This window comes from Marmota flaviventris, chromosome X, assembly GCF_047511675.1.
Source record: "Marmota flaviventris isolate mMarFla1 chromosome X, mMarFla1.hap1, whole genome shotgun sequence".
In the NCBI taxonomy this organism is placed as follows: Eukaryota; Metazoa; Chordata; class Mammalia; order Rodentia; family Sciuridae; genus Marmota; species Marmota flaviventris.
Window position 1 is genome coordinate 23,029,671 of NC_092518.1, and position 18,564 is coordinate 23,048,234.

Consider the following 18,564-nt stretch of genomic DNA (forward strand, 5'->3'; position numbering starts at 1 on the left):
TTTTTTTTAGTTATCGGCGGACACAACATCTTTGTATGTGATGCTGAGGATCGAACCCGGGCTGCATGCATGCCCGGCGAGCGCGCTACCACTTGAGCCACATCCCCAGCCCCTAAATTGTTTTCTTATATATTATATTTTTTCTTGAATTTTGAAGGGTTGAGGATAGGAAACATCTTCTCATTCTTGAAAAGTCCCTAAACTCTCAGGACTCTTTTTGGACTTCTGAATGATATTCTTTAATGGTTAATTGTTTTACCTCTTAAATACTTGAGATCTACTTGTATGCCAGAAAGTATAGAAAGATGGAGATGTGTACATTCAAAAAGAATCGTCTAATTTTTCTAAATATTCTTTGTTACTCTAACACTAAATAACTAATTTATTTTCTGGTCATTCTCATATTTATTTAGCATTATTAGCATTTAAGCAAAGCAAGGATCTAAATCAACGAGCTGCTTAAATATCAGAGAATCTTGACTTCATAAGGAAGAGGCCCATTTACACAGATGTGGAGGAAAAAGGAACCACCATCACTGAGTACCTATGACAGGATTTACAGGGTTATGTTAATACCCTGTGTAATACTCAAATAAGTACTGTCCTTCACCCCACCCCAGGCTCAGAGGAGTTAAATAAATTGCCCACTTTTCCAGAGATAATAAGCAACAAACAAAACTCAAATAACAGAAATTTGATGGCCAATTACATAAATTAGCAGTTGGACTCTTACCAAATGAAAAGTTCTCTACCAAACATTATACCTGATGTTTATTTATTTCCATTGTCCAGCATCATGCATAAAACATTATCAGTGTTCATTGAATGGCCACAGACTTACATAGCAAGCATAAGTACTGCAATTTACACATAAATTTCACTCATTAACTCCTAATTCTTCAAAAAAATTATTTCTATTCTCACTTATCCAAGTTATAATCTTGACTTTGGAGCCAGGAAAGAAAAAAAATGAGGTCCTGAATTAATGACCCAATTGTGTAGAATATGTCTATGAGCAAAGAGTTGTTCTTACAATACTTTAGAATGCTTCTCTCTGACAACCTGAACTCCAAGTCTCAAGCCAAATATATATGGATGGGGAAAGATTATGATTTCACAATACTATTTTTTTGGGGGGGCACTAAAGCACTGAGCCCTATCCCCAGCCCTATTTTGTATTTTATTTAGAGACAGAGTCTCACTGAGTCACTTAAGCACCTCGCTTTTGCTGAGGCTGGCTTTGAACTCAAAATCCTCCTGCCTCAGCCTCTGGAGCTGCTGGGATTACAGTTGTGGGCTACCAATCCTGGCCCTTACATTTGTTTTGGGAAGTATACTAGGGATTGAACTGAGGGTGCTCTACCAAGGACCTACATCTCAAACACATTTTCTTTTTATTTTGATGCTGGGGATTGAACCCAGGGTCTTGGGCATGCCAAACAAGCACTCCACCACTTAGACACATTCCCCAGATTTAAAACACATTTTAATTTTTATTTTGAGGTGGGTTCTCACCAAGTTGCTCAGGATAGCCTCCAACTTGCAATCCTCTTACCTCAGCCTCCTGAGTACCTGACATTACAGATGTGCACCACCATGCCTGGTTAATATTTTAGAATATTTTCTGCCCAGACTCAATAACATTTCTTACTAGTAAGACAACCAGTAATGCAAGTCTTGAGCAGCATTAATCCTGCCCTTTCATTGTACTTAATAGGTCTGTTTTCAGTGCTGGGGTTGTGGCTCAGTGGTACAGCACTCACCTAGCACATGTGAGGCCCTGGGTTACATCCTCAGCACCACAAAAAAATAAATAAATAAAATAAAATTATTGTGCCCAACTACAACTAAAAAATAAATATTAAAAAAATAGGTCTGTTTTCTACTTCTCTGTTGAGTTTGCCAATTTTAGCAAAACCCAAAGCTTGACTTTCTTCTTGAACTAAATCTTCCTTTATTCCTTTTATTTTCTAGAAAAAAATCTCCATTAAATACTTTTCATACTGAACCTGGATATAAAACAAAACTTTTTTTTTTCCTAGCAAATATAAAATATACAGTTAGCATTACAGGACCAATTGTTGTTTAGTTACATGACAAGAGGGAACCCTGAAGAATATGCCAAGAAAAAATAAAATGAGTTAAACAATGGACTTTCTCCTTCTTTTTTTTTTTCCTGAGTGATTTAAACACTCTGTGTTGGCAGCACTTGATTTTTGTTCACAGTGGGTCACCATATTTATTCTGTTTGTTACAGAAACTCCACTTACTGTATGAAAGTATCCATCTCACTGACAGTGGGTGAAAATGACACTGGACTCTGCTACAATTCCAAAATGAAATACTTTGAAAAAGCTGAACTTAGCAAAAGCAAGGAAATCTCATGCCGTGACATAGAGGATTTTTTGCTACCAACCAGAGAACCTGAAATCCTTTGGTATAAGGTATGGATTGTGAATGAATTTATTGCCTATAAACAATTTCATGTGTATCTTATTCTGGGTAAAATTGATAAAAATTAAGTAGGCATTATGATATAGTTCAGTTCTGTTTTCCTAGAATGCTACAGCAATTTGTGTTGGTCATTTTAAAACTGTGACTTTAATAAATAGCATATTGGTTAACATTTGTATTGGTATTCTATTATAATAAGTTGCTATTTTTATATCTTATTTAGGGATAATTCTTTCAATTCTATTATAGTATAGGTTGATAATTTCAGGAATTAAAATATGTTGAATATTGATTTAATAGCTCTTCATATTAGCATTATAAAATATCCCCAAACTAGGAGAAAAATAATTGATTTACTTCTGTGATAATATTATATAGTAATTTTAATTGGATTTCCTATTTAATGAATATAACATTGTCCAAATTCTAATCTAATCTAAATGTATATATAAGCCTACATATTTAAAAGAAATAACATCTGAGAACATTTTGTACCATTATGAAAATAGTATTAAACTTATTTTCTTTAAAAACAAAAAGAAACTTTAAAATTAAAGACAATATAGTCCAATCCCCTTTTTCCATATCACATCAATAATATTCATTGAAACTCCATAATTTATTACACTTTTAAGCTTATGTATGCCATGTAAGAATATTTTTTGCTTTGGATGTACTAAACAAATAGAATATTGATGTGAACACTTTTATGGAATCTATTATCTGTGTATTAAAGATTCCTCATGTTAAATTTACTTTGTCTAACTTGCTAGAAGTTGGACTTGAGGAAACTGGGCCTCTTAATAACTAGATCCACAAATGTCAGTCTCAGAATAGGAGCCCTCATAACTGATTGCTCATGAATTCAAAATCTGTTAAAAATAAAGCAAGAAAAAAACCCTTGAACAATTTCAAAAGGATTTTGCCAAAATTAGCAATGCTCTTCTCTGAGTAAGATTTAATTTTGATTCTTTATAATGGGCAATGGAGAACTCAGAAGATCAAGGGAACAGTTGAAAATTTTTTCAATTTGTCCCTTTGTTTTCTATTCCTAGAGATGTTAAACAGCACTCAAAATTAGCAACACTGATTTCTGTTCCTTGGGAATGTGTTTTTTTAATTTCTTTTTTTTTCATTTTTATATTTGAGTATTTCTAATTCTTGATACTTAGAAGTTTTCATGCCTTCAAAAGGCAAATTGTGAACAAGTCCTGATGATTGCTACAAGGGAAGTGGTAGTAGAGAAATTAGACCCAAGTTCTCTCAAACCAAATATTGTTCTAATCCTATGTCTTTGTAGTCATTCAGCTGCTAGATACATAACTAATAAATTGATTTTACAAGTTCTATATCTTTCATCACCTTCTGTAAAGAGCACCTCAAATTTTGCTGAAAGATGAGAGGCTATATACACTGACACACATTTGATTTAAAAATAACTGGGTTCATATTGGTGCTTTAGTCGTGTTTCCACCATCACCACAATCATTTTGACCTCAAGCTATAAAGACCATAGTCATTGGTAGAGATACATTTATGTAGAAATTAAAAGTCTTATATTTCAGATTATATTTCCATTATTAGGACTTGACATCTGTAGTCTAAATAGCTGAGATTGAAAGATGAATGCCAAAGTAGAATACTATGAAATATTTATTCTGGCTAAATATAGATTTCATAATTCAGCACAGGATTTATGCAGTTTTGACAACTTATATAACTAATGTGAACAATAGAATGTATATTTTGATATAAAATAGCTGGATAATTGCCCCTCACAAGTAGACAGAAGCATTGAGCCACATAAAATCATAACATGCAAAAATTTGATCTGGCAATAAAATTTTTTACAAATAGTATTTTCTTTCAATAGCGTCAAAGGTGTTAAGCTTTTCAATTTTTTTATCCTCATTCCATTGATTTCAAATCTGGCTGGGGGATATGGACTTTTGTTTTGGCAAAAACAGAAATCTCCTGAGCCAATGTCATTATAATCCAAAGCTTAATTCAGAAACCATAATTTGGTAGGTCTATCAAAAAGGAAAATAGATATTTATGAGAGTATAAGACCCTGGCATAAAATGTTGGCTATATCTCTAATGGATTATAGAATATACATGCTATGAAGAGATTTTATTTTTACTAAATTAAACATCATTTCAAATATTTGTACATTCATATATTTAAACTATTTTATAATTTAAAATTTTCTACTTTTCATTAAATAATAGACTTTGTGTTTTCTCTTATTAATATCAGTATGATTAATTTCATAAACATCAAATGTTAAGAATTTGCTTTTTAATTTAAGTTAGGAATAATGAACATATATGTCTTTTCTCATAATTAATAAATAAGTACATATCTAATGTAGAGATGCTAAACTTACTAACATGCCTCTTTCTAAAAATACTGTTTTCAAATTGAGGTACCTGATTTCCCAGAGCTTTAAAAACAGAATGAAATTATTTAACATTAATTTCAAAAACTTTTGTCACTTAAAATTATAAGTTTAGAAATTACCATTATAGTGATTTAAAGAACCTTGTTTTTCAATACTACATGTACTACCCAAAGTTTATGTTCTTTATGTAGGAATGTAGGACAAAAATATGGAGGCCAAGTATTGTATTCAAAAGAGATACCTTGCTTATAAGAGAAGTCAGAGAAGATGACATTGGAAATTATACCTGTGAATTAAAATATGGAGGCTTTGTTGTGAGAAGAACTACTGAATTAACTGTTACAGGTAATCACAGTTTTTAGTATTTCATTTGCAAGTAATGAAATTATAATTTTAAGTTAAATTTGGGGCTGCATATTGATTTTTTTTAATCTATGCTATGAAAAAGCACTCAACCAAATGCTAAGTGGATTCCTATAGGTGAAATTTATTCCTACTTGCTTTTAAATCATCTCATGCTGAAATACATTTGAAAGGTTAAAGAGAATGTGTTTAGGGAATTATAGAAATGCTAGCTTTTTAAAGTACTTGAAATAATGAGTTTACAATTTCAGAAAATTATGCTTATATTTTGTAGTGGTATCATTTTGGGAAACATTTTCTAGAGTGATGAAATTGATGTATGAAATCTACCTCTATGTTCTGTTTTATTCCAAATTAGAAAAATCATTTTTCTCTTTTCTTCATTTATCTCTCTATAAATCAGACATATGTGATCTTATGAACTGGAGGTTGTAGGTGTAGTCACCAAATAATTATGTAAGAAGCATTACCTAGCATTGTTCCTGTATCTGGTTGTTAAAGTGGGAAGATGTAAGAACAATTTTAAGAACACTGCCTATAGTCATGAATCTACAATTCACTTGTCTCGTGATCCTGGTTGAATCACTACAATCTTCAGAATATTAGTTTTAAATGTATAAAATGATATTACATTGGCCTTATTTAATAGAGGTTTCTGCAAGGATCAAATGATGTAAGTTACTACGTATAAATTAAGTATGTAAAAGTAGGATTATATCAAAATGTTCATTTTGGTTATGAATACAATTTTATTAATAACTTTGTTCACTTTATTGTTTTTTTTTTAATTTTTTATTGTTGGTTGTTCAAAACATTACATAGTTCTTGATATATCATATTTCACACTTTGATTCAAGTGGGTTATGAGCTCCCATTTTTACCCCATATACAGATTGCAGAATCACATCAGTTACACATCCATTGATTTACATATTACCATACTAGTGTCTGTTGTGTTCTGCTGCCTTTCCTATCCTCTACTATCCCCCCTCCCCTCCCCTCCCCTCCCCTCCCCTCCCCTCCCCTCCCCTCCCCTCCCCTCTTCTCTCTCTGCCCACTCTACTGACATTCATTTGTCCCCCTTGTATTATTTTTCCCTTTCCCCTCACTTCCTCTTGTATGTACTTTTTGTATAACTCTGAGGGTCTTCTTCCATTTCCATGCAATTTCCCTTCTCTCTCCCTTTCCCTCCCACCTCTCATCCCTGTTTAATGTTAATCTTCTTCTCATGCTCTTCGACCCTACTCTGTTCTTAGTTACTCTCCTTATATCAAAGAAGACATTTGGCATTTGTTTTTTAGGGATTGGCTAGCTTCACTTAGCATAATCTGCTCTAATGCCATCCATTTCCCTGTAAATTCTATGATTTTGTCATTTTTTAATGCAGAGTAATACTCCATTGTGTATAAATGCCACATTTTTTTTTATCCATTCGTCTATTGAAGGGCATCTAGGTTGGTTCCACAGTCTTGCTATTGTGAATTGTGCTGCTATGAACATCGATGTAGCAGTGTCCCTGTAGCATGCTCTTTTTAGGTCTTTAGGGAATAGACCGAGAAGGGGAATAGCTGGGTCAAATGGTGGCTCCATTCCCAGCTTTCCAAGAAATCTCCATACTGCTTTCCAAATTGGCTGCACCAATTTGCAGTCCCACCAGCAATGTACAAGTGTACCCTTTTCCCCACATCCTCGCCAGCACTTGTTGTTGTTTGACTTCATAATGGCTGCCAATCTTACTGGAGTGAGATGGTATCTTAGGGTGGTTTTGATTTGCATTTCTCTGACAGCTAGAGATGGTGAGCATTTTTTCATGTACTTGTTGATTGACTGTATGTCCTCCTCTGAGAAGTGTCTGTTCAGGTGCTTGGCCCATTTGTTGATTGGGTTGTTTGTTCTCTTATTGTCTAATTTTTTGAGTTCTTTGTATACTCTGGATATTAGGGCTCTATCTGAAGTGTGAGGAGTAAAGATTTGTTCCCTGGGTGTAGGCTCCCTATTTACCTCTCTTATTGTTTCTTTTGCTGAGAAAAAACTTTTTAGTTTGAGTAAGTCCCATTTGTTGATTCTAGTTATTAACTTTTGTGCTATGGGTGTCCTATTGAGGAATTTGGAGCCCGACCCCACCGAATGTAGATCGTAGCCAACTTTCTCTTCTATCAGACGGTATGTCTCTGATTTGATATCAAGCTCCTTGATCCATTTTGAATTCACTTTTGTGCATGGCGAGAGAAAGGGATTCAGTTTCATTTTGTTGCATATGGATTTCCAGTTTTCCCAGCACCATTTGTTGAAGATGCTATCCTTCCTCCATTGCATGCTTTTAGCCCCTTTATCAAATATAAGATAGTTGTAGATTTGTGGATTGGTTTCTGTGTCCTCTATTCTGTACCATTGGTCCACCCGCCTGTTTTGGTACCAGTACCATGCTGTTTTTGTTCCTATTGCTCTGTAGTATAGTTTGAAGTCTGGTATCGCTATACCGCCTGATTCACACTTCCTGCTTAGCATTGTTTTTGCTATTCTGGGTCTTTTATTTTTCCATATGAATTTCATGATTGCTTTCTCTATTTCTACAAGAAATGCCATTGGGATTTTGATTGGCATTGCATTAAACCTATAGAGAACTTTTGGTAATATCGCCATTTTGATGATGTTAGTTCTGCCTATCCATGAACAGGGTATATTTTTCCATCTTCTAAGATCTTCTTCTATTTCTCTCTTTAGGGTTCTGTAGTTTTCATTGTATAAGTCTTTCACCTCTTTTGTTAGGTTGATTCCCAAGTATTTTATTTTTTGAAGATATTGTGAATGGAGTGGTTGTCCTCATTTCCATTTCAGAGGATTTGTCGCTGATATACAGGAATGCCTTTGATTTATGCATGTTGATTTTATATCCTGCCACTTTGCTGAATTCATTTATTAGCTCTAATAGTTTCTTTGTAGAGCCTTTTGGGTCTGCTAGGTATAGAATCATGTCACCTGCAAATAGTGATAATTTAAGTTCTTCTTTTCCTATTTTTATGCCTTTAATATCTTTCTTCTGTCTAATTGCTCTGGCCAGTGTTTTGAGAACTATGTTGAACAGAAGTGGTGAGAGAGGGCATCCCTGTCTTGTTCCAGATTTTAGAGGGAATGCCTTCAGTTTTTCTCCATTAAGAATGATGCTAGCCTGAGGCTTAGCAGAGATTGCTTTTACAATATTGCGGTATGTTCCTGTTATCCCTAGTTTTTCTAGAGTTTTGAACATAAAGGGATGCTGTACTTTGTCGAATGCTTTTTCCGCATCTATCGAGATGATCATATGGTTCTTATTTTTAAGTCTATTGATGTGGTGAATAACATTTATTGATTTCCGTATATTGAACCAGCCTTGCATCCCAGGGATGAATCCTACTTGATCATGGTGCACAATTTTTTTTATATGTTTTTGTATCCGATTGGCCAGAATTTTATTGAGGATTTTTTCATCTAGGTTCATTAGAGATATTGGTCTGTAGTTTTCTTTCTTTGAAGTGTCTTTGTCTGGTTTAGGTATCAGGGTGATGTTGGCCTCGTAGAATGAATTTGGAAGTTCTGCCTCTTTTTCTATTTCCCGAAGTAGCTTGAAAAGTATTGGTATTAGTTCCTCTTTAAAGGTTTTGTAAAACTCTGCTGTATACCCATCCGGTCCTGGGCTTTTCTTAGTTGGTAGTCTTTTGATGGTTTCTTCTATTTCCTCAATTGATATTGGTCTGTTTAGGTTGTCTATATCCTCCTGACTCAATCTGGGCAGATCATATGACTTAAGAAGTTTATCTATGCCTTCACTATCTTCTAATTTATTGGAGTATAAGGATTCAAAATAATTTTTGATTATCATCTGTATTTCTGAAGTGTCTGTTGTGATATTGCCTCTTTCATCCCGTATGTTAGTGATTTGAGTTCTCTCTCTTCTTCTCTTCGCTAGCATGGCTAAGGGTCTGTCGATTTTGTTTATTTTTTCAAAGAACCAACTTTTAGATTTGTCAATTTTTTCAATTGTTTCTTTTGTTTCTATTTCATTAATTTCAGCTCTGATTTTAATTATTTCTTGCCTTCTACTTCTTTTGCTGTTGTTTTGCTCTTCTTTTTCTAGGATTTTGAGATGAAGTATGAGATCATTTATTTGTTGTTTTTTTCTTTTTTTAAGGAATGAACTCCAAGCAATGAATTTTCCTCTTAGAACTGCTTTCAATGTGTCCCATAGACTCCGATATGTTGTGTCTGTGTTTTCATTAGTCTCTAAGAATTTTTTAATTTCCTCCTTGATGTCTTCTATAAACCATTGATCACTCAGTAACCTATTGTTCATTCTCCAAGTGATGTATTCTTTTTCCTTCCTTCTTTTATCGTTGATTTTCAGTTCCATTCCATTATGATCAGATAGGATGCATGGTATTATCTCTACTCCTTTATATTGTCTAAGAGTTTCCCTGTGACATAATATATGATCTATTTTTGAGAAGGATCCATGTGCTGCTGAGAAAAAAGTGTAACTGCTTGATGTTGGGTGGTATATTCTATATATGTCAATTAAGTCTAGGTTATTAATTGTGTTATTGAGTTCTATTGTTTCCTTATTCAACTATTGTTTGGAAGATCTGTCCAGTGGTGATAGAGGTGTGTTGAAGTCTCCCATGATTATTGTATGGTGGTCTATTAGACTCTTGAACTTGAGGAGAGTTTGTTTGATGAACATAGCTGCACCATTGTTTGGGGCATATATATTTATGATTGTTATGTCTTGTTGGTGTATGGTTCCCTTGAGCAGTATGTAGTGTCCCTCTTTATCCCTTTTGATTAACTTTGGCTTGAAATCTATTTTATTTGATATGAGTATGGATACTCCTGCTTGTTTCCGAAGTCCATATGAGTGATATGATTTTCCCAACCTTTCACCTTCAGCCTATGTATGTCTTTTCCTATCAAATGCGTCTCTTGTAGGCAGCATATTGTTGGGTCTTGTTTGGTGATCCATTCTACTAGCCTGTGTCTCTTGATTGGTGAGTTTAAGCCATTAACATTTAGGGTTATTATTGAGATATGGGTTGTTCTTCCAGCCATATTTGTTTATTTATGTTACTAAACATGGTTTGTTTTCCACTTTGATTATTTTCCCCCCTTTAGTGTCCTACCTCCCACTGTTGGTTTTCATTGTTATTTTCCATTTCCTCTTCCTGTAATGTTTTGCCAAGGATGTTTTGAAGAGATGGTTTTCTAGCTGCAAATTCTTTTAACTTTTGTTTATCGTGGAAGGTTTTAATTTCATCTTCCATCCTGAAGCTTAATTTCGCTGGAAACACAATTCTTGGTTGGAACCCATTTTCTTTCAGTGTTTGAAATATGTTATTCCAGGATCTTCTAGCTTTCAGAGTCTGTGTTGAAAGATCAGCTGTTATCCTGATTGGCTTACCCCTAAATGTGATCTGCTTCCTTTCTCTTGTAGCTTTTAAAATTCTCTCCTTATTCTGTATGTTGGGCATCTTCATTATAATGTGTCTAGGTGTGGGTCTCTTATGATTTTGCACATTCGGCGTCCTGTAGGCTTCTAGGATTTGGGGTTCTGTCTCATTCTTCAAGTCTGGGAAGTTTTCTCGTATTATTTCATTGAATAGATTGCTCATTCCTTTGGTTTGAAACTCTGTCCCTTCCTGTATCCCAATGACTCTTAAATTTGGTCTCTTGATGTTATCCCATATTTCTTGGATGTTCTGCTCATGGTTTCTTAACAGTCTTGCTGAGCTGTCTATGTTCTTTTTAAGTTGAAATACTTTATCTTCATTGTCTGATGTTCTGTCTTCTAAGTGTTCTACTCTGCTGGTAGTATTCTCAATTGAGTTTTTAAGTTGGCTTATTGCTTCCTGCATTTCTAGGATTTCTGTTTGTTTGTTTTTTATAACCTCTATTTCCCTGTATAGTTGATCTTTTGCTTCTTGGATTTGTTTATGTAATTCATTGTTGAAGTGATATTTCATTGTCTGAGTTTGCTGTCTGATGTCTTCCTTGATACTCCAGATCATCTGAAGCATGTATATCCTGAATTCTTTATCTGACATTCCATCTGCTGCAGCTATTACCTCTTCTAACGTTGAGTTGACCTGCAATGCTTGTGGTCCTTTCTTTCCTTGTCTCTTCATACTGTTTGCGTTCCTTTCTACTTGGTGAAACTGTTGTGCTATTGAATTTTCCCCCTATATATTTATATTGGTCTTGTATAGTTGCAAAGTCTCCCTCGCAGGCGCGGGCGGCGGCTCTGCCCCTCCTCCAATTGTGGCAATGTGCCTACCACGCCGGCAGGCCGCTGGGCCTGCTCTGCCGGTCGGTAGCAGGTCCGCCGACCTTGCAGGCGCGGGCGGCGGCTCTGTCCCTCTGCGGGCCGGTAGGCTTGTTCTGTCGGTGGTCGCAGTTCTGCCTACTTTGCAGGCGCAGGCAGCGGCACTGCCCCTCTGCAGGCCTCTGGGGCTGTACTGCCAGTGGGTCGCAGGTCCGCCTACCTTGCAGGCACGGGGGGGGGGGGTGGCGGCTCTACCCTTCCTCAGGCCACTGGGCCTGTTCTGTCTCTCTGTTGCAGGTCTGACCTGTTCTGATGGTGGTCACAGTTCCGTCTACCTTGCAGGCGCGGGGGGGAGGGGGCGGCTCTGCCTCTCAGCAGGCCACTGCTCCTCTTCTGCCGGTGGGTCGCAGGCCCGCCTACCTTGCAGGAGTGATTGGAAGCTCTGCCCCTCCGCGGGCCACTGGGCCTTTTCTGTCGGTGGTCAGAGTTCCGCCTACCTGGCGGGGGTGGGGGGCGGCTCTGCCCCTCAGCAGGCCGCTGGGCCTGTTCTCTGGGTGGTCACAGTTCCCTCTACCTTGCCGGCGCAGGGGGAGGGGGCGGCTCTGCCTCTCAGCAGGCCGCTGCTCCTCTTCTGCCGGTGGGTCGCAGGCCCGCCTACCTTGCAGGAGTGATTGGAAGCTCTGTCCCGCCGCGGGCCACTGGGCCTTTTCTGTCGGTGGTCACAGTTCCCCTACCTGGCAGGCGCGGGGGGTGGGGGGCGGCTCTGCCCCTCAGCAGGCCGCTGGGCCTGCTCTGTGCATGGTCACAGTTCCCTCTACTTTGCCGGCGCAGGGGGAGGGGGCGGCTCAGCCTCTCAGCAGGCCGCTGCTCCTCTTCTGCCGGTGGGTCGCAGGCCCGCCTACCTTGCAGGAGTGATTGGAAGCTCTGTCCCGCCGCGGGCCACTGGGCCTTTTTTGTTGGTGGTCACAGTTCCCCTACCTGGCAGGCGCGGGGGGTGGGGGCGGCTCTGCCCCTCAGCAGGCCGCTGGGCCTGCTCTGTGAGTGGTCACAGTTCCCTCTACTTTCAAAAAATTTCAAAGATAGTAGAGATCCCATATACCCATATCCAATTTCTTCTATTTTTACTATCTAACATTAGCATAGCACATTTATTACAACTAAAGAAGTAATGATAATACATTATTATTAAAAGTTGTCAGTTTATTAATTTTTACTTATTTTTTGCCTAACATCCTTTTCTATTCCATGATCCTATTCAGGATAGGACATACATTAAGCTGTCATGTCTCAAGCTTCTCTTGTCTGTGTTTTTTTCTTACCTTCCTCATTTTTGATGAACTTTATATTCTGAGTAGTGACCAGGTTATTTTTTAGAATGCCCTATTTATGGGAAGGGTAAAGCTGATTTTTTCACAATTTTGCTAGGGATAAGTGTTCTTGAAAAGAAAATCATAGAGATAAAATCACAACATATCATACTATCAACATGACTTACCATCTTTGATATTGACCTTGGTGACCTAACAGTCTTTGTCAGGTTCTTCCACATAAATTGGGCTTTCCAACTTTCCATACTATATTTTGTAGAAGAAATTTATTTTTAGAAGAAAGTTATTGTATTTTTAGAAGAAAGTTATTATATTGCATTGTATCACATAAGGAGTGAGGAGTTTTGCTCCAATTCTTGAGAGCAGGGTAGCCATATAAATTATGTGGACTTCTACACAAGACATGTCTATTCTCCCACACGTATCTGTTTATCCAATTGTCTATATCACATATAAACTCATGAATATTAATTTTGCGTTTTGTTTTATAATCCATACAGTTTTTTAAAATTTTGTCCTTCAAAATGTTTCAATTTGTCCCTTAAGACTTCTTTAAATTGACTCCTCAGTCACTTTAGCATACCCCCATCATGTACATCTGTGTGTTTAAGCACTTCCTTAATTTCTGATTCTAGAAAATGTTCTACACACATATTGTGTACTTATTGTCCAAGACCTAGTATCAGATATTTTTTTCCAGAATTCATGGACATTTAATTGGGGAAATGTACTGGAAACTAATATCTACATCTTGGGATATTTGTTGCTACTCATTGGTTATAGTTGGGTATAATAGCTTCTAAGCCCTTTCTATAAATTTTTAAATACGTAACCATTTGTATTTATAATAAATTAAACCTAAGTTCATACTAATGGTTCCAACTCTAATTCATTGGCATGTGAATTATTCTAGCCTCTATCACTTGTTCATCTGTAAATTCCCGACTAAATCTTGAGAAAACTGGTTCCCATCATCTTTCATCCAGTTACTTAATCATTCTCTTCCAACATAGCTATTTAGTGAAATTGGAATTTTTAACCTATATCTAATGAGGGAAACAACTTTACCCACTGGAGAACAGTACATATGTTTAGTTTATTTTGGCTTTAGTCTTAGAGCCTTCACCCATTTCTTATTACTTAGGTCAGAATCTTTTCCCTCATTAAGACTATATCACAAATTAATAATATAGTTTAATTGTTTTATTATGCTTTGTTTTCCATCCGGGGGACCTCTAATCTCCTGAATGATGTCTTTAGACTTTTGCATTCATTGAGGTTCCCTGTTTGTGCTATGAATTTCTATGGGGTTTAACATCAGAGATGCATAATTTCATGTATCAGTGTCAAATGCATAATATCTTGAATCACACAGTATAATTTCAACACCCCAAAAAGAATATTGTACTTACACTGTTTAGCCCTTTCCCTCCCTCCTGAAACCTGCAAACCAGCAATATTTTTATCATAACTATAGATTGCTTTTTCTAAAGTATTGTATAATTCAAATCACATAGTATCACTTAGTAATATGCATTTCCCTGCTGTTTTCCGTCTTCTCTTATTTTAATTGAACATTTAGTGTTTCAATTTTATCTCTTAATTTTTAAATAATTTTTACATTTATTTTATTGGTAGTCTTCAGTATTCCAATACATGTTTTAAACTGATCTCATTCCACTTGAACAAAAACCATTACATCACCTTATGATAGAATACTCTGTTCTTCTCTCTCATCCTTTGTGACATTATTTTGATTGATTTCACTTATTCATGTACCATAATCACACAATCTATTGTTACTATTATTACTTTAAACAAAAAAATATCCTGTAGAACATTTTGGAACAAGAAAAATAAAATATGTACTCGTACCCTCATTTCCTCATTCTCTGGTACTTTTCCTATATATTTTACTTATACCTGAAAAATCTTCCTTTAACTTCTTCCAGTCAAGGTCTAATGTGATGTATTCTCTAAATTCTTTTTGTTTTGTTTTGTCCTAAGAATGCCTTTATTTTTCTTTCCCCTTTGATTGATGATTTAGGTAGATATAGAATTCTATATCAATAGGGGTTTTGTGTGTTTATTTTTACCACTTTCAATATTCCACTCCACCTTTATTGCTTGCATGGTTTTTGATGAGGATTTCCCTTGAATTTTTATCCTGATTGTTGATATATATTGTATTTCTTCTGTGTCCTTTCAAATGTTTCTTTTTGCTATGTTTTGTTCTCTTTGCTATGATTTTTTTCTGTATTTTGAATATGGTATGTGATTTTGGTATTCATCTCACTTGGTATTTTCTGAGCTTCCTGGATTTCTGCTTTGGTTTCTGTCATCAGTTTTGGAAATTCCATACATATTATCATTTAAAATGTTTCTTCTATTCCATTCTTTATTTTTTATTCTTTTGGTATTATAATTTTACATATATTATCCCCTGTGAATTTATCCCCAGGTTTTAGATGTTCTGTTTTTATGATTCTTTAGTTTGTCTTTACATTTCAGTTGTTGAAATTTTATTGACCTTTTTTAATATCTCTAATTCTTTCCTTGATTATGTCCCATCAAAAACAATCTTAATCTCTGTTAATATGTTTTTAGATTTCAACATTTAATTTTCTTCTTTTTTAGGATTTCCATCTTTCTACATATATTACTTATTGGTTCTTTCATGTTATTTTATTTTAGAGCACTTAGTATATTAAACATATATATTTTTAGTCTCTATTAGTTTTAACATCTGTACTATAACTGATTCTTGTTCTGATGCGTGCTTATATGGTTTGTAACTCCAGTGGCTTCTGTTCCAAGGAAGAATCTTAATTGATTTTCTGAATTTGCCTGCCTAATAAATTTCTGGATGGTGATTTACTCAGAAACCTCAGTTCTCAAAAAAGAAAAGAAAGAAAGAAAAAAAGAATTTTTTTCAGGGTATTTTTAATTTTCTTTCTTTCTTTTTTTTTTTCCTGTAGCAATGAAGTGATGACCTCAAAGACATTCATATGTAAAAGTTAAAACTGATAGTGATAATATCATTTTCATTTTAGGATTCCCAATCTTGATAAGAATCTAGCATAATGTCTGAACTATAAGAGCCACTTAAAGGTGAGCATTGCTGAGTAAATTAATTCAATATAATTGACACACTCCAGTTTAAATCAGTTGATATTAAATTGTTCACAACTAGCAAAATAATACTTCTAGTATCTGAAAAGTAAAAAAAAAAATAATGGAGGAATAACTCCTTCTATCCAGATCTCACTATCCACTTTAATTAATATTAAAGAATATTACATCCCTTTTTTCATTTCCTACATTATATTGCTGATTTAAATTGAGCTTTAAGTAAAAACACCTCACATTCCTCATTATACTTTCTAAGTCAAATGCCTACCCTTAGTTGAAATTTTAGATGTATCTTCAGGGCTAAAAAAGTCAGTTAAATTTCACTGAATGGTATCTCTGGTTAGAATGGAATCTTTGTTTAAAATGTTATACACAAAAGGCTCTATATAAAACTATGTAACATGCTATTATAACACACTTTCTTTTTGTCTCATTGTGTACAGTTTTTATCCTAGTAAGAAACCCAAAATCTAGCCCATATTTTCTCACTTATTTTGATAATAAAATACAACAAATTATACAAAATATAAACATAGAGCAACTTAGAATGTTATCAGAAGCATCCAGCTAGTGAAAAATTAGAAGAGTAGAAGAGTACAGGCACCACAGAAGTCCCCTGATGGCCATCTGTTTATAATACCCTTCTTCTCTGCCACTATGTGGTACATATATGACTTTTATGGTATTTGTTTCTCCCTTTTTTGTAAATTATATTAGCTAGATAATAGTTCATATAGAAGTAATATAGTCAAATTTTACCTGTTTTGACATCACAAATTTAGACTTAAATGTTGTGTATTCTGTTGTGTCTGATTTTTTTCATGTCTAAATTTGTTTTAAATACTCACCTATGAAATTCTGTTTATCTGAAGTTTTTTCCCTAATTTATTCTATACTGTTCCATTATATGAAAATCTCACATTTTCTTGGTCTTGTTTTGAGATTTTACTAGTGTCAGTAGCATTGCCATTAACTAACACTTTCTCTCTCTCTCTCTCTCTCTCTCTCTCTCTCTCTCTCTCAAACACACACACACACACACACACACATACATTCTTGAAGATACAAGCAGGCATTTCCATAGAATTTTTAACTGTGAGTGGATTTTATTGTTCAGAGTATGTATATCATCAACTTCACCAATTTTTGTGTAGGTTGTTTTGGGGTTAGATGCTTACCTCAAGTAAACAGACTGAGGGGGAGGAGAGGAATTGTATGACAAAGAAAATTGGAGGTGCCAAAAGAAGTGAAAATATTTTCTGTTGAAGATAAAGACCAGTTGTTCACTATTTCCAAATTTTATAGTTTGTTGATGATTGCAAAATGTAACTTTACATTTATTAAATACTGTTTTGGAATGTATAATTTTTTTTAATATTGCTAAATAAAAATGTGAAAATCATGAGCTACCATATCCTAAGCTTTCTTATATTAAACTCAATACAAAAACTGTAGTTTTAACCCTAGTATTTTACCAGGTTATTTGTGAGAATGTGGGTATGAGACAACACCATGTTCAGAAGAGATCTACCAATTCCCAAATAAATTAGATTAACTTGACTTAAATATTATCTATGTGGACAAAAATGCAAACTTATTAATAACATATATTATGGATATGTTCAGCCTAAGAAAAAAATAAATACTAAAAACAAATACTATATAATATTTGGATTTTCCCCCCTTAGGTCTAACATGTCCAAAATATAAATTATTACTAAAGTTTGCATTTTTGTCCACATAGACAATATTTAAGAACAAATAAATTAAATGAAAAAAAATTCTGATAAACCTCCCTCTGGTAAAAACATTTTTCAATAATTTTAAAATGAAAGATTCAAAATAAAGTAACGACCACATTGGTGTCATAAAGTTTCAGTCAGACTAGTTGAAGCTATTTGATTTCCAGGGCTGGATCATAGACTGCAGAGAATGAATTGTGAAAGTATATAATCAAGAAAAAAATTCCCAACTAAATCTGAGAGTCAGCAAGATTAGTGAGGAAATAAAGAAAAGAAAACTTGAAAAGAGCAAAAAAAACAAACACACTATGAGGTGGTTGCTACAAGGATACAATAGTTTTAGTAGCATTTTTATACTTGGTATCACATTTTTAACAGTTAATGTAGCAATATGTTTAAACTAGTTTCCAATCAACCATAGGCTGAATTTATGTTCTCAAAAGGTATATTTTCCTCCTCTTTTTATGGATGAAAAAGCTGAGGCAAAAAAAAGGTTAAGTGGCTTTATCAAGGTCACAAAGCAAAATGCTGACAAATTTAGGAATAAAATTTAATTCCCTGAACTTCAGTATATGATTTACTCCACTGGATAATTAATAGTAAGACATTGTAGTTTTCATATTAGCTCTGCTGATCACTATGAAAGATTTATCTTTTAAGTTCAACTGAAATACATTGTACTGAGACCTTTAATTCTTCTGCCACTGATGTAATTAAATGGTGTACTTCTGGTCTGGCCTGGGGCTGGAGTGATTGCTTTTATTTTTTTTCTCTATTTCTTTGAAAATGGTATATTTTATCTCCCTATTAAAAAAACTATTTTTGCTGAATTACTTCAAGAATTCAAGT

The 18,564-nt window shown here is 34.9% G+C and overlaps 1 protein-coding gene across 1 annotated transcript in view; it reads left to right on the forward strand.

Annotated features, from left to right (window-relative positions):
• Il1rapl1 (interleukin 1 receptor accessory protein like 1) overlaps nucleotides 1-18,564 on the forward strand; it is a 614,687-nt gene that overhangs the window by 88,652 nt on the left and 507,471 nt on the right. The window contains exons 3-4 of the mRNA XM_071606054.1: nucleotides 2,258-2,444; nucleotides 5,050-5,203. Coding sequence (XP_071462155.1) covers nucleotides 2,258-2,444; nucleotides 5,050-5,203 — 341 coding nt within the window. The remainder of the gene's footprint in view (nucleotides 1-2,257; nucleotides 2,445-5,049; nucleotides 5,204-18,564) is intronic.